General features: G+C 31.8%; 1 protein-coding gene across 1 annotated transcript; it reads right to left on the minus strand.

Annotated features, from left to right (window-relative positions):
• Positions 1-366: 366 nt before the first annotated feature.
• Positions 367-24,087, minus strand: LOC132757209 (F-box/WD repeat-containing protein 7-like). Its single transcript, XM_060748419.1, has 13 exons — positions 23,985-24,087; positions 13,977-14,107; positions 10,694-10,809; positions 9,019-9,589; positions 8,339-8,418; positions 7,710-7,836; positions 7,086-7,220; positions 4,943-5,206; positions 4,393-4,506; positions 3,592-3,773; positions 2,466-2,691; positions 1,628-1,838; positions 367-735 (listed from the first exon to the last, which is right to left on the minus strand). Exons 2-13 carry the CDS (start codon positions 14,079-14,081, stop codon positions 437-439), a joined length of 2,430 nt encoding a protein of 809 aa, XP_060604402.1. The 5' UTR covers positions 14,082-14,107; positions 23,985-24,087; the 3' UTR covers positions 367-436.
• Positions 24,088-25,742: the final 1,655 nt, after the last annotated feature.

The following is a 25,742-nucleotide window of genomic DNA, read 5'->3' on the forward strand; positions in this document are numbered from 1 at the left end:
TAAACTGAAATAGTCACTGTACATACTGGCTCTACCTTTTACAAAGGTATTTACTTATATATTAAATTATTTATAATGTCATTCATGACGCATCTGTACGTTGTTGACCCCAAGCTTTCAAACAAATTTAGCACACAGAGGTACAAAACACTTCAAATCCCAGATACTGTAATCCATATATAAGCTGCGTCACGACAAAACCAACATAGTCCGTTTGCGACAAGCATGGATCCAGACTAGCCTGCGTATCCACGCAGTCTGATCAGGATCCATGCTGTCGCTATCAGTTTCTCTACTTGTAATAGGGTAAATGATTCTTGTAAAAGCCTATTTATGTAGACATTTTTTAAAATAAAATACAGCACATTTAAAACACAGTACACCTTTACAAGTGTGTTTTTGTCGTTAAAAACATCCTAGAAAACAAGACATTTAATCACACTCTTTCAATGATGGGTAATTTATCCTTCTTTTCTTCAACATCAAAATCCAACACAAGTAATTTAGTTTCTTCTGTACCGTTCCGACTACCAACGGCACATACAAGTTTAGTGTTACTACAACGCACTCTCCAGACTACTCCACCACTGCCACCACTATCAAGTGTGACAAGATTACGGAGAAAATCTCCACTTCGAAGGTCCCAGATTTTTACAGTACCATCATCAGATGAGGTAATGACAAACTTCTTGTTGAACTGTAAACAAGTTACTGCGCTCTGGTGCTTGTTTGAACCTGAAAAAATTAAATCAAATAATTTTACAATTGTTTTAATGTTGAACTTTCAGATTTTTTAAGGAAAATCATATGAATTGTGTACTGTAATCTGTATAGAGCTTATTTATACTTATCATTAAAATTAAATATACTACCAATGAGCTTTTCCATTTTAATACTTACTATGTAAATGATATCAATGAAAGCCTGTATTCTGATGATAATGCATTCAAACACATTTTTTGTGATCAAGAGTAAGAATTAGAAAGAAAGACAATCTAACAAAAATCTTCTTGCAAATGACCACTACAATACTGTCATCTTATTGACACTATTTAAAATCCAATCAGAGCCCAGGATTCCAATTCTTGCAAGTAAACTTACATTTCTAACGAAAGATATTACAGGTGAACAAACATGTCTGTTTAAGTAGGTTAAGTAAAATTCCCTTAATATAATTGACAGAATTGAATGCACTACAATAGTAATATTTGACGAATCAATGCTAGCATGGTATGAAATATTACAATAATCTCTCACACTGAATTACAAGACATATCATACACAGTTTCTTCAGGTAATAAAGTTGTATATTTTTTACAGCTGCTAATTCATACATTTATAATGTATATAAGCATGTGTGGAATAAATAGCTGGTCATACAAAAAACTGACATAACTTTTAACAAAAAAACCTGTATATGATCAGGTAGCTCAAAATCTGTGCTTATAGAGAGTAGACCACACTTGAAATCTGTGGAACTAATCTATATTCTTGTAACAACCACAAACTGAATACATTATTGTTTGGTACACTATGATATTACATATTGTAACATAAAAACTGTAGAAATTATTCACTCTGAATGTCTAAAATGCATCTTAAAAAGCTATTATTAAATAATACATACCCTGTAATGTCTGTAAACACTGGCCTGTAGTAATATCCCATACTTTGACCGTAGAGTCAGCATTTCCCGAGACTAGAATGTTATCTTTCAGCTCAAGCCCACTGGTCAATGACTGATGACCAATCAGGGTATGTAAACAGTTCCCTGTTTCCACATCCCATACCCGAATTGATGTGTCCAGTGAGCCACTCACTATGTGTACACCATCAAACTACAAAATGAGAGAAAGTTACATTAAAGTTTCATTGATAAACAAAATGGCCATGACTACAATATACAGGAGTAATATGGCTTTTTGTATTCCTCTATCTCAGAAAGTACAGTTGGAAACTTTAATCCAAGGTATAAGTTAATGACACTGTGTCAGTAACCTGATCAACTACCATCTTTGGTTTTATGTAACAATAAACTTAAAATTGTGACACTCATGTCTCCTCATCTGACAAGTCTCAAATATCTGCCCTACAAACGTAACTCATTTATTTAGTTTTTCCATGTATATTTTTAAGCTCAAATTTTAAGGGTTCACACTGTTAAAAGTTACTTGAAATTTCAACCTACATTTTTACCTTAAAAAAGCAGAAGAAAGTGAAATAATTGTTGTTGTTTTTCTTCTTTTACATTTTGAATGTTTAAATTGATCCTAATAAACTTACTTGATAATTCTAAATTTATCCTACATGTCATGACTATAGGTGGTAATTTATAGTGATCACAAAAAAAAAAGTTTTTTTTTTTTCAAGTTTGAACAGATTCTAAACAGATTTTAACTTACTTGTGGATTCTACACTTTTGAAATTTGTAAATAATAGATGTAAGTGTACATATATACAAATACCTGTAGAGAATAGACTCTATTTGTATGTCCTTGTAGTGTATGTAAGCAAGTTTCTGACTCCGGGTCCCATACTTTAACCATATAGTCATATGCTCCACTCACAACACGGCGACCATCATACTGTACACAGCGCACGGCAGCCACGTGCCCCATCAACACATGTAAACATGTACCTGTATCAACATTCCATACTCTCAGTGTAGCATCTCTAGATCCACTTACAACTCTACAAAATATCAACAATGTTTAATTAGCTAAGACGTATATCTTCACAGACAACATTTTACTTTGTATATTATATAAAATGTACTGATTTTGTTGAGTTTTATGTTTGTTCATGAAATATATAATTTGTGATTATTGGATTTATATGGGTAAAATACGTTTTAATAAGACCAAAAATGTTTCTTTTTTTCTCACAATGAAATGTCTTTCCTTGAAAAAAAAAGCCCCTTCAGAAGGTCTAAAATGTTAAATTTAAGAAGAAAAAAAATGAGCAATATTCCTGTAAAGTTTCAAGATCCTAGGTCAAATACATTTTAGCTACATGTGTCACAAGTTGAAAATTGCAAATTGTCAATGATTTAAGGACAATAACTCTACAAATACTGAATAAATCTACACACAAACACCAATGTGTACATCAACACATGCTGACAGATATTCCTATAAAGTTTCATGACTCTAGGTCTAATACTTTTTGAGGTATATGTGACACAAAAGAGAACAGACAATGCCCCCACCCCCCAATACTGGGGGCACAGAAATCTTTGATCTGCATTAATCAAAAGTGATTATCAGTATATGCCAAAAATCATTACCAAAAAAGAACAATTGTTACATTAATTTGACTGCATTATATGGTTGGTAGTAAAATGAGACAATATTGTACCAGATATGACTCACTGTATGATAATAAATATGCTGGTTTACTACATGTTTATTTGAAAAGTACGTATACGTACGTATATATATAAAGTGTATTGCTAATTTTCATTATCAAGACTTTGATGTGAATTCCATTTATAGCAAACCTGTGATAATCAATAAATAGGTAACAACACTATAAATAAACCAGACAAGGACACAAACACAAGGTTACAGTAAAATCATGTAAAAGCCTTACTTGCTGCCACAGAGATGCATACATCTTACAGTAGAGGTGTGACCATATAATGTATGCATACACTGGCCAGTATCTGCATTCCATACTTTCAATGTTCTGTCAGTGGAGCCACTTATAATTACATTACCCTGCATCTGAGATGACCACACCCCACCTGTATGACCTACTAACGTACGTAAACACTGAAATATAAATTAATGTTTCTTTTTTCATCAGTAATACATATGGGGTTAATAGGCAGGCTCAAATGTCATCAGTACAAGTTTGTTTCAGAAAAGGGTTTTGAGACTTCAAGCTTCAATCAGTACAATTCAGTAATACTTTTGTGTGTTGAACTTTGATTAGTCGATTTTCTTGATGTGTCAAAGTGAAGGGAAATTCTTGATTTTATTCCCCCAATATAGTCTTTATTAAAACCTATATGAGTCTCACTTTTCGAGTTTAGTTATTGCTTTCCTTTCTGTTGCATCTTTTATAACTCGCTTGTTGAAATATATCACCCGAAATTTTGTCATTAAACTGAGACCAATTCATGATTTAAAGTCCCATTATGTTAAAGTCCCTTCAACTTCAACTCACCAAAGTTCTACTGTACTTACTGCAACTGACCATAATATTTTCCTACTGTACATTCACTAGCTATTTAATTAGGAGAAACAAATAGAGTTGAATGTTTTTACATCAAAGATACACAAAATACATAATGTAATGCATTCCAGTACTATAAAATACCTGGTGAGTCATTACAACTGAATTCCAGAAAAAATTTATACATGTTGATTTATATATAGATTTACATACCTTGCCAGTTAAAGCTGACCATACTTTTAAAGTATTATCATCTGAGCCACTAACAACACGGGTACCACAAAATTCTAAACATGTAATCACATGATCATCATGACCTTTTAATAACTGAAAAATATAAACATAATGTTAAAACAACAGCTGTCAATAAAACAGCATGCTTTACAATACTCAGTGCTTGATAGTAAAACAACAGCCTGAATAATGTAGAAGTTAAAGAAGTGCCATAATTCTGTCAAAATCCATGTTAGAGTAATGGGCATTGAACAGACATCTCCTATTATGCTCTCAAGTAAGTGAGTGGTTTTTCAACCCATTCCCTTCAGTAGTTTTGGAGATACAAACTTGCATGCAAAAACTTACCAAAGTGCGACCCTGACCCTGACACCTAGATGAGTACAACAGCTCTCAAGCTAATAATACTAGTTATCAATATTTTTGACAGATAATGTGGCCCTGTATGTGGGTCTGAACCCATAGATATACAGATACCGTACATAGATCTAGTAAACACCAATATTTACATGTATAATACAATGTTTACCTTAGGAGACCTAAGAGGACCAGTTCTCCAATTCTGTTCTATTTGATGCTGTCTCATGTACAATGATTTCCAGGGACTTTTAGGTGAAGGTTGACGTCTACGTAACCGGTTGGATCCAAACACTAATGACTCATCTATATTCTCCTCCTTACATTTCTCTCTCCATAATAAATTGTCCTCGGCTAGAACTCGCCAGTAACGACAAGTCTGAGCTGCTTGTAACAGATCTTTTGGTTCCAGGAATGATAAAACATATAATGCAAGCTGAAATATAACAGATGACAGATCCTTGTATTACAAACTTATCAACATACATGTATACAAATTCTTTCACATAAATGTTTCCATTATTGTAATATATATTTCATTAGGTAATATGCATAGTATTTTGTGAGGAAAAGATCCTATTTTCCTTTTTACTTAACACAAAGTGTCAATTTAACAATATTACGTAGATAATTGAATATCTTTTTCACAATACATGTAATAACAGGAACAATTATTATAAAAGCTAAAAATAATTTGTTCACTTCCTTATTGACTTAATAGGAATGTACCAATGAATGTGGGTTTACATGATAAAATTATTTATATTAGGAAGCAAATAACAAAACTTTATATTAAAAGGAACGAGACAATTACAAATACAGTGGAGCCTTGCTAATCCGAACCCTTCTAATCCGGAATCCTTTCTTATCCGAACGAAGTGTACGGTCCCGATTTTATTCGTTCTATTTTCAATAGTAAAAAACCTTTCGGATCCGGAACCTGTCTACTCCGAATTCCGGACGATTTTTTCAATTTTTGTTCTTATTTTACTCTAAAATTTACCTCTCGGATCCGAACAGATTTTGCCAAATGTCACACCTTCATTCAAAATAACAAATAATCGCGCATCTTGCAGGACTGGTTTTTTTTTTTTTTTTTAATGCGTTTTATTTAAGGTCGCCGCCAGCAGCCCATATGGGCGACCGTACACTCAAGTCGGGCCATCCTAGAGCGTCCAGCCGAGATTTTTTCGTCGATTTTTTTTCCAGCTTTATTGGTGGAGGAAGACCCCAGATGCCCCTTCGGGCATTATTTCAGGCACGAGCGTGCACCTGGGTAGAACCACCGACCTTCCGTAAGCCAGCTGGATGGCTTCCTCACATGAAAGAGTTCGACCCTAGTGAGGATCGAACCTACACCAAACTGGTAAATATTTCGCTTGATTAATGGGTGAAGAAGGTGTGAAAATTACACTTAGCCTGCCTTGATATCTTCTATAATTGCTTATTTGATTGTTTTTCGTCAGCTTCTATAAATATTTTGATATAATGCAATAGAAATATCTTTTAATCCTTTGTATTGGATTCAATGATACGTAATTAAGTAATGAAAATTAATGGAAACTGTCAGTGAATTCGGATAGTCGCTGAATCGGATAAGAGTAAACAACAATTGACAAATGCTGGTACGAATATCTAATCATGTCTCGGCCTCCTGTTTAACATCGTAGGTTAACTTACCCTTGAGGACATAATATTTTTGCTTATTTATTTATTTTTATTCTTTATTTTTGTATTCACATGTATTAAAATGAACGATAAGAGACTGCAAAAATAAAATATCTAAATTGCAATTTCAAATGCATTCCTGTTTTCTTTTCTTAAACTTTTTTGCAAATAACATGGAAAAAACATGTAAAAAAACCTTCTAATTCGGAAACCTTTTTAATCCGGAAACCTTTCTAATCCGAACTTTTCTTCTGGTCCGGACGAGTTCGGATTAGACAGGTTCCACTGTATATACGGAATTAAATGACTTTATATAAGTGGACATACACAGTTTTTTGCAATAATATTTAATCTTACTACATAGTGTAAAAGACCCAATAATACAAGTCATCTTCAATGGAAATGCTATAGAAGAATAGTTGTTTCAATATCATCATCAGTGAATAAATAAGAATCGGTTATCTTAGTAAATTTATTATTAAAGTAAGTCGTGTGTTACCAATTAGATCCACACAAATCATCCAAGACTTTCGCCTACAAATTCCTCAGCTTTAGATAGACCCCAAAAATAATCCAGGAGGGGCTAAAACTGGAAATCCAAACAATTCTGGATGTTCGACACCCGTGATGGTAAACTAAGAACTTACCTCCTTTGGAAGGAGTGATATAAAATCTCGTTGAAATTGTGGCTCTATCACCTGCATCATGTGACGAACCTGTGTCGGCTCACATAACGTAATCAGCTCATCTACAGCCATTAATCTCTCAGCGTTACCCCATTCCTGACATAATTATAAAATTATAAAATGTTCATAATTATAAGAGGAAGTTGTCAAACATTCAATAAATAAAAAAATAGATGATAAACTGTGTGAAAACTTCTACGTTACATGAAAACATACACACAATATACATGCACAGTATAAAATAGAGAAAGTTTAATTATAATTTAATTTACTTCTAAAAATCATTACTTCTCAGTGTAAGAATTTTTTTAGCATTATCTTATAATTATTATATATATATGATAATGAACAGCTAGTTCACTGTTACCATTACAAAAACAACAGTTTCCAACATTTTTCTTACACAATATATGATGATAATCTTTTTTCATCACAACAGTACAGCATAAAGATTATCTACAAGAGTAAACACAAAACTATTAACACCAACAATTATAAAACTACATCATTATGCTACACAAATGCTGCATTTCTATGCTTTGATTATAATTGTGGTGTTGGGAGTATTTAATCAGTTTAAAGTACCTGAAACTGTTTGAGCCATTCTGCTAGGCCTGAAGGTGGGTGCTCCTTTGAGGGAATCCTCTGCCGATGAAGCTGGTACACGCAGTTCTTCATAGGAGCTTTTAAATTACTGTATGTGGTCTGTGGACTAAAAGAACAAAGGAAATCTTATCACAGATTTTTAACAATGCAGCAGCACTATATATATATTTAAGATAATTAATCTGACAATTTTCAACTGTTATTATAGCCTTTAAATGTTTTCCAGCTGTTCTATCATTACTATGGTAATATGGTAAATTTATGTGATTATTTCATGCACAAGCAGGTATTTGCCTGAAACCACAAATCCACCACACAAGACAGAGTGAAAGCAATAACCTGTATAACTAGAAAATTCAGTACAGTAAAACCTGGATTAAAAGATCAGTTAAAACTATACTAGTCAGAGTGAAACCAATTAAAGGTAATTTGTTAAAATAATTAATTAACACACAGTTAAAACTGTAAAACCTATACAACTAGAAAATTCAGTACAGAAAAACCTGTATTTACAGAACAGTCAAAACTTTAAAACCTGAATAATGAGTAAAAGTCAATACTGGTAAACATGTAACATTAAAAAGAGGTAAAATAAAGTACTAACTAACCTAGAATATTCTATACGGCACATCCTCTTGCTGTTTGGTAACAACAAATCTTCTCTGTGTAAATTGCTCTTTCTCTTCATCTAGATAAAATCAAATAAACTATCTGTTATTACTTTGTTTTTTTTAATTATGATAACTACTAACAATTCAGACATTCATGGAGTCTGTATACCTTAATGGTTTTGTGGCTTATTGACACACGTACATATATCTGAAACAATCTTAAAAGCCACTATCTGGAAAAGTCTAAGATTGTACCCAAAAGGGAATACCATGAATTCAATATTTATATATCTTTCCAAAAAGCTGCAATACTTCTATGTAAATTACGTTAACAATTTACTTGTCCTGGTAATACATGACAAAAACAATGACAGCACTATAACAATAGATATATTATCATCACTTATCAGCTTGATTAACAAGGATGACAGTACTAATTCTCAGTTTTGTTATTATATTGTAGGTTAAATAATATCAATAAGCCAAGCCTATATAATAAGCTTTATGTTAAGTCTATGGACATCAGTGATTTAATCCTCTAAAAATTGACTATAACTATTGTGCTGCAACAATTTTATAACTCAGTTAGTCTATGCTTAATATTCTCTATTATCTTTATTAATTAATAATGAATGTTAGCCAAAACATTACTGATTAAATCAATTTTATATACTTACAAGATTATGGGATGTCAATGAACCAGATATTGGCACAGGTATCCGCGACCTTTGACTTGACAGGCTATAAACTGTGTCGGAAACATCTGACATATTTTCATGACTGTCATCTTCGTCTAGTTCAGGGTCAATATCTTCAATATCACTGGCATCATTTATCTCATCTTGAATACTTTCTGAATCTTCATTGTCGTCGTCCTCCTCCTCGGCATTGTCCTCATTTTCCTGTAATATACTGTCAGCTGACGGCCCTGGTGTTAGGAATGACTTGGAAACTTGTCCAAATGTACTACTAGTATTTGAGGCAGAGTCTTTAGAAGTAGAAGCTTGGTCATCATTACTAACTACAGCTGGAGATTTTAACTTATCCTTTGTTGTATCTTTATTTTCACTATCAGTTTGTTTATCTACAGAGATCCTTTTATTTCCAATTCCTGATTTACATTTCTTTTGTGGGGATATTGATTTAGGTGTCCGTGGTTCAGCTCTATTACGCAGTACAGCTCGAATTGCCCTTGACGAACCTTGTTCTGTAGAACTACCTGAACAATCAAGCTGTAATCTTCTAACCCTAAAAAAACCCAGGAAAATAAGGGTAAAAAGGGTGAATAAATTCAAAAACTTTCCTATTGTTTTGACTTACTTTAAGATTTTCATTAAATATTAATAATGTGGCAACATAAGTCATCTCAATGATAAAATGTTACAATGTTACCTGCCTTATATAATTTCTACACTCCTGTTTAACACAACTGCATTGCATTAACAATATTTATCTAACTTCAAGGTTCACCGTACACAATTTTATGATCAATGATAGTTTTATAAGTCGCATCAATATTACAAGAAAGGATTGTTTTCAAGAAGAAATGACATCAAAAATCACAACACTATTTCCCAGCAAATTTCTACCATAAGAACAATTAATTTTTCATATTTAAAAAAATCTTACACATCCTGTTCCTACAGTAAGTAATATACAAACTTATTCTAAAATTATAATATATATTACATCCATTTGTATTCTTACTTACATATTTGTCAAGGGTACATAGGTTAAACATCAAATTTATTTGGTAAAATATTTACATAGAATAATCTTTTTGTAATTTCTTTCATTAACACAAATTTATTTGCAAAATAAGATAAATGGTAGATTATACCAATGATTAAAATTTTCACAAGCATTAGCAACCATTTTTAAAAAAAAATCTTTTTTTCCCTTGTATATCCAATTATTAGAATTTAAATTGAATTAATTGAATTTCCTTAGTTACAAGGTATGAGTGAACAATATCTAGCAAAAGAATGAACTATGACTTCATTCCTAGAATACAGTAACTGTGTTACAACATGATTTCACTTCTAGTTAGAAAATGTGTCAAACCAAAGTGATTTATCATAAGATTATGATGCCATGTTCACATGATTTTTCATAAAACATAATTAGAATTTGTCACTCCCATTTCTAAATGCTGGGAAACTTAATTACAAGGACATAGTATGCTCAATAGAATTTACACGTAAATCATAATTATACATGTAATAATTATCATTTATGCTGTAAATACTAGAAATATTCTGAAACTGGCATGGAGATCAAAAAAGTTCCTAGGCAATGAAATAAAAATTACCCCATTTCTTTCACATCAACAATTACAATGGTAAAACTTACCTGCCAGTCCGACCAGTTATCTTACAGCAAATTTGTCGCCTATTAAGGTCAAGGACACTCCGACCCACACTTGGTACAGTACAAAGATCACTTACACTCTGGAAACCACCAACACTCTGAAAATAGCCGCATTTTGTTATATTAATTAAGGAGTGAAAAAAACATGGCTATTATAAACTATTTATTATCTCCTTTCATCACTGATGCCCATCATTTTTTTTTTAAAAACATTACTTATAATAATTATTTTTAGGGATGGGAACAAATATTGAATTTTTTGTCCAAAGGCTATTTGAACTATATAATTACAAGTTATTATCAGTCTTCATCTGAAATTAGATATTCAAAGTTAGTTCAACTCAGTGCTGTTAGGTTAACTGACTTATTACTTATAAATTATTATATTTTACAAAACAACAAAATAACTATGCATTTTATTTCAATCTTAGCAGGTTAATGAAATAATCCTTTAGGATAATCAAAATTGCATTATCTTATGTGAAATAATTCCAAACACACAAACAGGCGATGTAGGCAAGTTAATTTGACGGAATACATATAGCAAATATAAATCTTAAACCAAGGCCATTTAAGATACATGTATTTTAAAACATATCTATCCGCGACTACTTGAGTAACTTTCAATGATTTGGTTATTCCAGTATCAATTAATGGACTTACAAATGTGACTGGTTGTTTGTGTTTCTGTCTCAAAATACAGTGTAAGTACCAACACACAGTGAGATAATTTTCAAAAGTCATTACATAGCATGGGTTACAATTACAACAGGGATCAGTGATCACATGTGTTGCTGCCAATTAGGCAGTTGTATTGAGGGATAATTGTCCAGTTTGTTCCCTGTATGTCGCTGTAACTGTACTTTTTATCCTGTCACTTGTATCAATTTCGGCCTGATAACAAGGTGCTGTATATTTTTACTGATCTACGGCACTTGATCACGTGGTATGCATGTTTTCCGGACTACTTTTCAAGAAAAAATATAAAAACTGTCGTTAAATCTTCTGTGTGTAGAATAACAAATTTTGGAAACGTTGATAAAACTTTGTTTGTTTATTTTATTCCACTCTATAATTTTTCAAGCGAAATAAAAATTATTAAAAGAGAAATAAATGTAAAACTTAACTCGTTTGCGACATTAAAATAGCGTACTTGATTTGATTGTTTTGCACCGTGCTGTTTGGCGCTACATTGTGACGTCACGTAAACAATACTTTAAACGTCTGTACAGCGTTAACGACTGAATAAAAGATATTGGTGTTCGAATTCATTTTCTTAGTTAGACCATTTTTTTTCATTCTAGATAGTTTTCACAACAAAATTCAACAAAAAATTGTTTTTATTTATCACATTTTTCAAACAAAATGGTGCCCTCAATGTGAAAATACACAGGGAGATAATAAGAACGGCGAGTGCATTGTTGTAGAATAATGCACGCTTCGGGCCTTCTTTGTTTATATAGAAACATTTCCGATAGTGTGATTAAAGGTAGTTTGCCTAATAAAATTCTTTAAAAAAAACGGTGACAGGATAAATAGAATAATAGATTGGTGCCGTGGATGGAGAAAGTTTATCTGGCTCTGCTCCGGATTTATTTGGTTCGCCTTCGGCTCACCCAATAAATTCCTCCGCCTCGCCAGATAAACTTTCTCCATCCACGGCACCAACCTATTATTCTCTATGTAGCATGTTGAAACTACTGAGAAGCAGGAGACACAAAAATCATTGACATTCAAAACACTTTTTTATTCAAGGGCCATAAGTCTGCCAAAAATCATTCATGTGGAACACCCATTAATTATGTGCAAGAACGTTTGGTATCGATCAATCATGTAACGATCACTCCAATTGCATTTGTTTAATGTAGTATAAGTGAAGTAATCTGGACAAAACTTAAAAAAACACTAATAATTAAAGGGCAATAACTGTGACAAAAATTTTAGGACTGGAAAATGCTGACTATATGCACATATATATTTAATACTGATCATTCCTGTAAAGTTTGGATGAAATAAAACCAGCAGCTCTTGAGGAGTAATCCAGACAAATTTGGTGACATATAGACAGACAGACGGTAGATAGTGATCCCTATGCGTCAAATAAAAAGAATATAAGAACAAGAGTCGTTTACTATCTTGTTTGAAAAATACTGACGACAATAACAAATATGTTTTCATCAATTTAAGAATAGGGTTACCTAATTTTATCTTCATTTAACATAGTTTTGAAATAATATTATACCATGCAAATATAAAAGAAAAGTTTATCTGAAGAAAACAATTTGGTTCACTGAAACAGGTTTCTGTCATTTGTTGATGAAAAAGAAAGTGTATGGGTTCAGAAATCCTATAAGATTTTGTCATTTATAAAGAGAGTAAAATTGTTCTAAATAATTTTCACAACATGCCATGTACATGTGACTAACATATTAACATGTATGTCAATACAATATACAATATTAGTATACAATAGTTTGTATCCGGATATAGTGATAATTTTTTATGTACGTAACCGGCATTATGTGTCTTCTCTTTCTATTAACACATGATGTGAAACTGTGAAAGCTGCAACTAAGTTTGGAGTCAATTAATGCCACTGTCTGAGTCAATAAAACTTTTAAAATAGATGTGTACAATGTAAGGTGTACATGTACCTATATCAAGACACTTTGATGATCTAACTGTCAATCATTTAAATCAAAGTAGAATACCTGGACATTTATTCAAATCTATTATTAGACCAATTAGAATCAGAAACATTGACAAAGTAAAAGAATTAATTTTCGAATACTGTACTTAGTGATCCATCTAACAACTTGTAGCTTACCTGTACATAACATTAGTATTAAAATTTTAGTTTAAAATTTAAATATTATTCAATAATTCAGAGTTTTATTTGAGACAATTTCATGCAAAGATAAATATAAAAGATTAACAACACTGTACAAAACAAGAACTGTTGGTACAATAGCATGCTCTACTAATGGCAGTGCTTGATAGTAAAACAAGTCGGCATAATGTAGAATTTTCTACAGAAAGACAAGTTAGTTATGGGCCTTGGACAGTGACCTCTTATTGTGCTCTCAAGTAAGTGTGTGAAGTATAAGCCAATTCCTTTCAGTAGTTTTATAGATACATTATGTACCAACTTACATGCAAAAAATTTAACCAAAGTGTGATGCCGACACCAACATCAGGGTAAGTGCAATAGCTGTACCTATTCATTGAATAGTTGAAAAAACCAAAGACCTTGTAAGAAACTCACTTTTCTATGCTTTACAATAGCCTCTGCTTTATTTCTGCCTATACCAATCAGTTGTTCAAAATCATCTACAGTAGCGGCATTAATATCCAGTCGATTATTGGCCATCCTGCTGTACAGTCAGCATGTTTACACTGAAATGATAATTATATCCCAACATATCAATATAATATCTAGTCAAACAACAATTACAATTAAGATACAGTATTTCACAATTCTTGCATATAAATGCATATTAATTTGTAATAAAACATTGAGGCTGATTCATATCCAACAACTAATGAAGTGCCCTTGACAGTTGTTCCCAAAGATAACTGTACTGATTATTAAATTAAATAAGTTGTTTTAGATAATATATATTACTGTCTTAACACATTATTTTCAATGTTATCCAGCACTGTCCACTAATAAGCCTTCGTCTTTCACCCAAAATCAAGAAGGAAAACCCTTCAAAGCATGTGCCACGACCACTTTTAAACTTTTTCTAGTTTTCCAGGCAAATGACTTATAATCAAAAGATTTTAATTCAAAGAAGTTTTAGTCATTGGGTTTTAATATTTTTTCTTTAAAATTCCTGCAATTATCTTTCTACAAATCAGTGGCTCACTTCATCTTTATTCCCTTACAATATTAAATATCAAATTTGGTATGTTTACTTAAATGGAATTCTAGACAATAAATTATATATATAAATATATATATATATCACAGCATCTTTTGTTACAAATGTAAATATGTATAAATTATATCATGATGCATATAAATTTATGTGCTTAACCTAAGTTTACACCATGACCTATATTTGCTATATGTTGAATTATTGTATAACTTGTAATGATTGTGATTGTACATTTATATATATATATATGTTTTTTCTATTATGTTAAAATCTATGAAAATGGGAAATAAAGTGTAATAATAATAAGTTGAGAGAAATGGGACCCTGCTGTGTTAATTGCTTATACATGTCTAAGACTCTTTTATTGTGGTTTCAAAGGTGACAATTGGTAAATAAACATCCAGGCAAAATTACGTAGACAGATTAGCAAGTAATTGGCAACATAACTTTGACTGTTTATAAGAATAACTGACTCTTCACAATGTTAATTGTTATACAAATAAAAACTTTTGATTAAAATCCTGGTGCCAATGGGACATTGGTAATCTTGAAATTGATTCAATTCAATTCAAATATTTTATTTACGTCTCATCACATGTACATTATATATATCACAATAAAAAAGACTAAAACTGGTAAAAGTACATATGCCATTCAGTATAGAATTATAAGAGACGTGTAAGCAAAGCTTACATCTATAGGTAAATATAATAAAGGATCATATTTACATACTTATATGATTATATACTATACATACTTATAATGAATGAATTGGGAATGTTGTGGATCTATCATTTTAAGTTTTCATATTCCTACTAATGTGTCTAAAAGTCTATATATAAAACAATTCACTAGTCTGATGTATAACAATTCTAATGAAATTTAAGAGAATTAAAATACTAAAATGTATAATAATAAAATAAATTCAATCTGTAAGATCCACAACACTCTATCTTAAATACCCACAACTACTAATAATACAATTCAAATGTTAAAATAAACACTGTACTATTAAAAAGACATTTATATTATTTACAGTACAGTAAAATTTTTCTTTCCTTTAAAATGTTAAAACAGGCTTTGGCTGTATATTTAACTATGTTTACATCAGTGAATAATATACAAAATTTCTCCTTATCAGATAAATTATCAAACCCATTAAAAACTCTTCTACTCTGTGTGTATAGTTCCTCTCTTATGGAGGTGTACAATGGACATTTCAGTAAAACATGTTCTTCATCTTCAATACAGTTTAAACAATTGAAACAAGTTCTGTCATGTACATTAAGATTTTCATACCGCCCAGTTTCTAATCTAATCGGTGCCACACCGCATCTAAATTTTGCCATAGCACTTCGAAAATGAAAAGGAAGTGGTTCTTTAACATAGTGTTCAGTTACAAAATGAGACTTTATAAGTCTGTAAGATCTCAACTTATTACAACCATTACCTCTTACTGAATCAACTCTGTTTACAGTTTGCTTCAATTTCTCAATTTCAATCTGTAACAGCTTATTTTCTAAAGTGTCTACAACAGTTTTAGTACATCTCTGTAAATTATCTATATTAAACATTCCAATGTTTCAGTACATTTCCATTATACGAAATATTCCGGTTTTACATCTTATATTAGATGACAATTTAACCCATTCAAAAACTTTTTTATTTAATCTAGAGCCATGCATCTTTAAAAATCTACAATACTGCCTTGTAACAGCACCCCACTGTTTTACAAATATTGGTTTCCAACCCATATCTCCCAATACAGCAGCATTTGGTGTGTATTTTCCAACTCCCAAAAAATACCTCATGGCTCTATTTTGGACAGCATTTATACATGAGTAGGATTTATCACCCCATATTGGAGCTGCATAATTTATTACAGGTAGAACCATGGAGTCATAGAGCTTTGTGAATGTTGAAAAGTAAAAACCACCAAAACTTTTACATTTCGAGATTACTAAACCAAGTGCTCTACCAGCGGACATGGCTACATTTTTGGCAATTTCTGTAAAATCTAAGAATTCATTTAATACAACACCAAGATATCTATAACTATGAGTAATCTGTAGGTGTGACGGTCCAATTTTAAAAACAGAGCTTGTCTGAATACAACTATGTGGTCGAAAATGAACAATATTAGATTTGTTACAATTAACAACCATACTATTATTATTACACCAAATATTTAAGATATCAAGCAGCTTTTGTAAATCTGCAGCTGTTTCCGCTAAGATAACAATATCGTCTGCGAATAATAAAATACTTAACAGCTCGTCATTTACTTTAATTCCAATATTTGCTTCTTTTATAGCAGTAACTAAGTCATTGATGTATAGGTTAAAAAGTATAGGTGACAGCGGGCAGCCTTGTTTCAAACCACAATTTACTTCAAACCACTGTGAATCAAAACCATTTAACCTTATACAGCATTGAACATCTTTATACAATGAAATAACAGATTTGAGAATTTTTCCACACAGACCTGACTGTTGTAGTTTTGTCCATAATTTAGCCCTAGGTACAGTATCATATGCCTTTTTGAAATCAATAAAGGCTGTAAAAGTACTTTGTTTTTTCAATTTTCTTGTTTCAACAATACTTGTAAGGGTGTAGACTTGATCAATAGTACTTCTATCTTTAACAAAACCATTTTGCTCATCATGTATAATATTTTCACTCTCACAGAATTTAGAAATTCTTTCATTTAAAATACTGCAATATACCTTATACATTGATGGTGCAAGAGTAATGCCCCTGTATGAAAGTGGGTCCCTTGGGTCTGAAGTCGATGACTTTGGTACTGGAGTAATGATACCCTTAGACCAGGCCGATGGTACCATGTTAGTATTTAGACATTGGTTGAATAAAGCCGTGAGAGTATATAAAGCCGGATCATTTTTCAGCAATTCAACCGGTATATCATCATGACCAGGGGCTTTACCAGACTTTGCATTAATAAGGGCCCTGTATGTCTCTTCAACAGATATTTCTGAATTTGGGTTAAAATGTGTAAAGTCACCGACTTCATTATCACAGGCCCCACCCACATACTGAGAACAACTGCCATCACCCTTTGTGTTCAGAAGGTCAGAGAAGTCAGATGCCCATTTTTCGAGCACAACCGTAGGTTTGGTACTAATTGAACCATCTGGCAAAACTGTTTCAAATGGAATATTTTTCATTCTCTCATTACCAATACCAATCTTCCCAATTTGTTTCCAAAACTCAGTTGGTTTGACTGTTAATAAATCATCAATATCCTTTTGAGCATTTTTAACTTGTTCACTTGATACAAGAAATGAATAGAATTAATTTTTACTGTTTAGCGTGTCTTACTCTTCATTTGACCAACAGAATCATATCTTATAGTCTTTGGAGGCTTGAAAAGAAGCTAATACATCATCTCAATTAGTTAAATTTTCTAATTGTACAATGTACTAAAATCTTAAGATATAATCTGTTCGAAAGTCTAACCTTTAAAAAGTATACTGAGCTATCAACTGAACCCTATCTGTTACTAACAGATCCTGGCCATTTTTCATGAATCTGGTATCATAACAGAGTTTGACTTTTACAATGCTCTGTATGGATAATGGCTAATGACAACAATTTAAAAAAATTCAACAAAAATTATTACAGCCACCAAGATACCGTATAATAGGGCATAAGTTAACATTATCTCGCAGCAGTCCTTTATTCAATGTCTGTTAAATGGCCATTACAGCTTATGCACTCTTTTACTAAAAACTTCAAGTTAAGACAAACTTTACTTTACAAAAATTAAAAAAAAAAAAAGCAACAGAAATTAGCTTCTATAATTTTTTTTTTTCAAATTAAGAACATTTCAGAAAAAATGATGAATTTTCAGCTGATTATTCACAGCAAAATCAATGCCAGGATGAGGTCAGTCTGCAAAAATATGACGTAAAAGAGGGTGTATGTAAAAAACGCCCTTGTTAGAAAACATAAGTTTGGACTGAGTCTTTTAAGCCAATGCACCTTAGAGCAAAGATGGTAACTAAAATATGGTAGAATATTCTTTTTATTTTCGTTCACTTAATTATCTGATTATTGTACTTAAATGGTATATGCATCACTTAATTAACTTGTTTTAACATTATGTCTTTATTCTATTTTTACTATTTCTTCCAGTATTTTACATGGGAAAGTCTGGTCCAGGCTTGGCAAGGGAAAAGAGTCAACTCGGCCCTATACCAACTCGGCACGGGTCAACTCGGCACAGGTCAAATCGGCCCACTTTACAAAAATATATAGGCCTAAGCCCTTTAACGTATTTACTTTGCTTTGCATGTTGTTAAGGTAAATGAATAATAAGAAATATCTTATTATTATTATATATTTATACATTGTACCTCTGCTGAAATAAAGTATATTTAGAAAAAAAAGTTATTTATTTGTATTGCAAATTCGATAAAATTAATATAGACACAGGCACGATTATCGAACCTAGGAAGAAAAAATATGAACAGATTGATAAAATAACTTCATATTTTTTCTTCCCAGGTCCGATACTTGTGCCTGTGAATATATAGATAAAAATGTGTTTCCTTAGATGCATTTTGTTTGTAAAATAATTTTCAAAAAAATATGAAACAAAAATGTGTTTACTTAATAGCATAAGCTTCTAATTAATTGCAGGTGGTCACTAATCAAATTTGAATGAATGAGTCAATCATAATTATCACCTAATTAATCGGTATCTTTAACATACACATTGATTGATAATAATAGCCCCTGACAATAGGAGTCCTTTGATGTCCTTTACCCATTTTTAAAAGTGGGTCGAGTTGACCCGTGCCGAGTTGGAATAGGGCAGAGCTGACTCGGGGGCCGAGTATGTTTAAGGGCCGAGCTGACCCGGATTCCTTGGCAAGCCTAGCTTTAGACTGCATGTGTGTAATAACAAGAGCTGTCACAGGAGACAGCGAAGCTTGACTAATGAAATACTGGACGCAGTAAGGAGGACAAAACTATGAAAGAAAAATCAATTATGTATAATTATGTATTAAGTTATAGTAAAAAAATAATATTTGTTAACATAAATTCCAAGATCAAGGGGCATAATTCTAGAAATAGTCATGCTAGAGTTATGGACCTTGTCACACAACATTTGTGTAATGATAAGAAATATATATTTGAAGTTTGAAGTAGATACCTTAAAAAGGAAAAGAAGTTATTATATTTCTTAAAGAAAATCCTAAGTTCAAAGAGATATAAATCTGTAAATATTGCATCAAGAGTTATGAACAATGTCACATAAAATGTAATTGTTGATAAGGAATAAGTATTTGAAATTTGAGGTAGATACCTTTAAAAATAAAAAAGTTATAATAAGAAATAACATTTTTCTAGTAAAAAAATCTAAGTTTATGGGGAGATAATTCTTGCAATATTGGTGCTAGAGTTATGAACCTTGTCACATAAGATGTGGATGATGATAACGTAAACATATTTGAAGTATGAAGTTGATCCCTTTAGAAATAAATAAATAACAGAAAAAAAAAAAAAAATTTATGGAAAATTCTAAGTTCAAAGGGAGATAAATCTGAAAATATTGGTGCTAGAGTTATGAACCTTGTAACATAAGATGGGGATGATGATAATGTAAATACATTTGAAGTATGAGGTTGATCCCTTAAGAAATAAAGAAGAAAGAGTAAGAAATAGTACTTTTTGAGGAAAATTCTAAGTTCAAGGGGAGATAAATCTGAAACTATTGGTGCTAGAGTTATGAACCTTGTCACATAAGATGGGGATGATGATAAGGTACATATATTTGAAGTATGAGGTTGATCCCTTAAGAAATAGGGAAGTAACAGTAAAAAATAGTATTTTTTAAGGAAAATTCTAAGTTCAAGGGGAGATAAATCTGAAAATATTGGTGCTAGAGTTATGAACCTTGTCACATATGATGTGGTTGATGATAAGGAACATATATTTGAAGTTTGAAGTTGATACCTTAAGAAATGACAAAGTTATAGTGAAAAATATTTTACTGCACCAAAACTTTAATCTAAAATCTGGACGCGGACGCCGACGCCGGGGCGAGTAGGACAGCTCTCCATATACTTCGTATAGTCGAGCTAAAAAGGAAATCAAATGAAAAAACAATAAAAAATGTCCAATTTTATACAAAGTAGATTTCTATACTGTACAGGGAATTGAAGAATTACAGTCAAATCGGCCCCAAGTCAGATCGGCCCCAAGTCAGATCGGCCACAAAATAGTCAAATCGGCCTCAAGTCAGATCGGCCCCATTTTTTTTTATTTTCTAAATTCATTATTCATTTTCTTATTTTTTAAATGTTGTTAAAAAACAATTGTGTGGATGGGAATACCAAATGACAAACAATGGATTACATATATATAGAAAACAAGAACAAAACATATAATAATCAATCTAATTGATTATATGCATTTGAAATCATTTTTACCAACAGAGTTTAATATATATGTTTTTTTATAATTATACTAAGACTTTTTTCAATTTTGTTAATTATGATTTTATACACAGAGATGGAATCTAGGTAAGTAGAATTACTCAAAAATTTTAATTAAATGTGATTACTTTAGCTTTAAAGACGCACAGTCTAAAACGCGGACGTCTTAAGTTGTTGGTGATATAATTTCTTTTATGTTCTTTTATAGTTTTTTAATTTAAAGAAATTAAATTTAGATTGATAAAATATATAATATATCCAGATTATTTATTATAATGCATGCACCAAGAAATCATGATATAATAAATTCAAGCAGTTATATATATTCACATAATTATATACCGATTTTTTTTTAAAGGGACAGTTTGAGAATTTACGTTTATATATGATGGTCTTCAATTAAATATCAAATTATACATTCATATATGATATCTATATTGTCTGCGTGTTCCTATATCCACTCATGTGCGACAAATCAAATTAAGTTTGAACATCACATAATTTGTACCGTCACGTTTAATCAGGTAGCACGTTGTTCACACTTAATTATCGTTAATTGCATCAATCATTCGTTTCCAGTAGCATTGCATGTCTATTTATTATAATCAATAAACTATAATTTAAATTGAAAATTACTCTATTAACAAGAGCGATCAGTAATCACATGTGTCGCCTCATGATGGCCAATTTTATGTTGGGACAAATTTTGTGACAGACGGACAGACAGACAGACAGTGCACAACTAGACTTGGTACTGATCATTCCTTCAAAGTTTGGATAAAATTGCACCAGTAGTTTATGAGGAGTAGTCCGGACAAGCTTTTGCGTATCTGGCAACACACAGAAAAAAAACACCTTTTTATCAAAGGGCCATAACTCAGCCAAAAATCATTCAACCGGAAAACCCGTGCAATATGCGCAAGGACTTGAGCTACAGATCAATCCTGTAAAGTTTCATTGAAATTGCATTAGTGGTATAAGAGAAGTAGTCCGGACAAACTTTAAAAATAAAAATTATTAAAGGGCCATAACTCAAACAAAAATCATTGAACCGGAAAATGCTGACAATATGCACAACTAGACTTGGTACTGATCATTCCTGTAAAGTTTGGATGAAATTGCACCTGTAGTTTATGAGGAGTAGTCCGGACAAGCTTTTGTGTATCTGGCAACACACAGAAAAAGAAACCTTTTTATCAAAGGGCCATAACTCGGCCAAAAATCATTCAACCGGAAAACCCGTGCAATATGCGCAAGGACTTGAGCTACAGATCAATCCTGTAAAGTTTCATTGAAATTGCATTAGTGGTATAAGAGAAGTAGTCCGGACAAACTTTAAAATTAAAAATTATTAAAGGGCCATAACTCTAACAAAAATCATTGAACCGGAAAATGCTGACAATATGCACAACTAGACTTGGTACTGATCATTCCTGTAAAGTTTGGATGAAATTGCACCAGTAGTTTATGAGGAGTAGTCCGGACAAGTTTTGTGACGGACGCACGGACAGACAGACAGACGGACAGACAGACGACGGAGAAGTGATCCCTATATGTCGCCACTACTCCGTAGAGGCGACACAAAAATGCATTTAGAAAATTAGTAAAATACATTTTTGACTGTTGCTAAAAAAATCAACCTTTTTATACATAACTGATTAAATTCACTTCACGCAAAATTGTTTGCTAAAAAAGTCGAATTCAATGCATGATTATTTGTGACAATGACTGAATTGATTAAAGACACGTGATAAATGTTTGTTTTTCACATAATTATTTATCTTCAAAACGTAGACCGACCTTTATATGTTCAGATATTTAATTGTAATTAAATGTAGAAATCAATCAACAAAAAGCAAACCTGCATAATTACATTAATAACAATTATCACTAGCATCAAAACTGTCTCAATTTCGTAATGAATTATTTTTAATTGGTACATTTATGTTATAGTACAATTCTCAGTTAATAACCTTGTAATTTTTGGCGAATAACATTATTTTAACCAAAATAGGATTTTTTCATAAAAATAACTTTAGGGCCGATTTGACTAGTTTTGGGGCAGATTTGACTAGTTTTGGGGCCGATTTGACTAGTTTTGGGGCCGATTTGACTTTTTAAAATTGGTGTGTGGCCGATTTGACTAATTTTGAGGCCGAATTGACTAATTTAGGGGCCGATCTAACTTGGGGCCGATCTGACTTGGGGCCGATTTGACTAGTTTGCCTGTACAGGTCTATCAGTGAAATTTTCAGTGCCATTTCTATGTCAAGTATTTGGGCGCCACCAATTGTAAGGTAATTCAATGACAATTGAACAATTCAACATCAGAACAATCACAACTTTTCAAATGACACCTTTAAAACAAAAAAAGGAACAATTTCTTAAATCTGACTACCCTGTTCACAGGCTTCATCTACTTTCATATTAAAAAGTTTTAGTTTTTCTAACAGGCATTTATAAAAAAACAAACATTATCAGATTATCTTTACTTTACCATCCAAATACTAACATTTTTCAATTTCTAAGCTATGCTGTATGTGCCGCTGTTATTGTTATATACTAAAGTTAATAACAATATGTTGCAACAAACATCAGGACAAATAATTTAGCTACTTCCTAAACATTAAAATAAATTGATTATAATTTAGGCAAGTATTTTATACTGTTGCTCATGTATATTCGAGGATTTATTTATCTAAAGTTAAACAATTTATATGTCTTAATGACTTAAACTTAACATTAACTTAAATAAAAATCGTGATGGCACACAATGAACCAAGATTGAAAATTCTCCTGAAAAATAATCTCCACTGCCACTGACAAAGAGACGAATTTTCTTTGCAAATTTCTCCATGCTATGCAAAAATCGAACATGTTTAAAGATTGAAGTAATTGTTTACGATCTGTTGCATCGGTATAACTTACTTAAATTTGGCCTTTTCCCTTTATTATCGGAGTATTTAAAATTTCCTTTTTATTTTTTCATCGGCCAACCTGTCAGACTCCATTTTGTTTCCGAGAATGTACGGAAAATGCCGAATTGAATGGGTGTATCTTAATAAACGAAAAGTACATTTTTATGCGAAAAGTATAAAAACTTAGGATTTAAGAAACCACAAAGAATGAACCAAAATGCGCTTAAACGTTGAAATATGTTTTTTTTCCAAAACAGCTGATATTAAGATTTTTGATACATATGACAAGTATATGTGCTGGAATTGACAAATTTACAATTTATTGGATTTTAACGCATTCTGAACTCCACGTACCCCACGTGTAGGGAACTACGTGTGTGCAACCACCTCACGTCCAGTCCCTTGTTTGATAGCATTCAAGTAAGGTTCGCAATTTAGGCAGGGTCATTGAACCTGGTAAAAGATAGTATAACTCTACATGAAGATCTCAATGGGAAAGTATCAATTCAGATACATGTACATGTAAATGCTTTTTTTATAGGAATCACTAGGAAATGCCGCTTATAATACATGTAGGCCTCGCAATACTGAATTGAAACCCGATATATACAGCATCAAAATATTATACGCGTTACCCTCTTCTTACTTAAATTGGTCTAAAAACAAAAGTACATACTCAAAGGCAATATCCCTTTCATTCAAAGAAATGTCAAAACTGTTAATAATCAGATCAAAATTGCAGGGTGCAACATAACAATTTATATACCGGTATATATATATACGTCCGCCCAAAATTAGAAAATGTTCTAATATCTAATGGTATCTCTGGAAAACAGAACATCTCAGATAATATCAGTAGGTCAGCAGTCTGTTGTGTCATGTCAGGCTACTACAATGATAGACAAAGTTCACGAAAATACTCATTATCTCGGAAAAGAAATCGTTAAAACAACAATGTAGGATGCAAAACTCCCGCAATGTTTTTTTTTTTGCTACTAAAGCAGAAACCAAGCAATTGCAGTGAACAATAGCCGCCTTATCCCCACCAGAAACCTTCTTTAATTATATCTATCTAGAATATAAGACTCTGGAACTCCTTACCCCTGTCAGTTAATCAAATCTGACTCAGCCTTAATGTTGTCTTTATAATACCTTCTAATGTTTGATCTAAATTCTATTATCAAAAGTAAATCCACCTGCTATCTTATAAATTATTTTAGCAAAATGGGGTTTGAATGAACATAGTTTTTGTTAGCATCATTAAAAAAGATCATATATGGAAGATTTTTAACTTGATTGGTATACAGTAGACCATTAGACTGTCATGAATATATATGCACAAGTTTGCCGATTTTATGTTCAGTTTAATAATGATTATGCTGTTGCAAATCCCTTACGACATCAAAAGTTGCTTAAGAATTCTCGTATATGCTCTTTTTTATTGATAAGTATAAATGATCGATTTCAATACATCATTGCCATTTTTAAATACTTGCTTTCTACGTACGCACATTTACCTTAAATAACTTACCAGAAATGAAACAAGGTTGCTTGATATCGAATATATTTCTGATGGGACTGTAGAATATGTTTGATTTGAAATAAAATGATTTAGTATTTAAACTGCCTTTTCACTGAAAAAATATAAATAAAACAATCGTCTTTATGTTGCAAGCGTCCAGTATATTTGTTTTTATTTGTTTGGGTCGTCAAACCAAACAAATAATGGTAGCGAAATTTCAGACTCTAATGCTGTTAATTGCAAGTG

Source organism: Ruditapes philippinarum, unplaced genomic scaffold (genome assembly GCF_026571515.1).
Source record: "Ruditapes philippinarum isolate M1 unplaced genomic scaffold, ASM2657151v2 ctg1469_1_1_1_1, whole genome shotgun sequence".
NCBI lineage: Eukaryota > Metazoa > Mollusca > Bivalvia > Venerida > Veneridae > Ruditapes > Ruditapes philippinarum.

Coding starts and splice junctions, on each gene's coding strand:
- LOC132757209 (XM_060748419.1), bottom strand. CDS start 14,081: ATGGCCAATAATCGACTGGATATTAATGCCGCTACTGTAGATGATTTT. Junction 7,837..8,338: donor TGCCGTATAGAATATTCTAG/GTTAGTTAGTAC, acceptor TTGTTCTTTTAG/TCCACAGACCACATACAGTA. Junction 1,839..2,465: donor ATAGAGTCTATTCTCTACAG/GTATTTGTATAT, acceptor CTCATTTTGTAG/TTTGATGGTGTACACATAGT.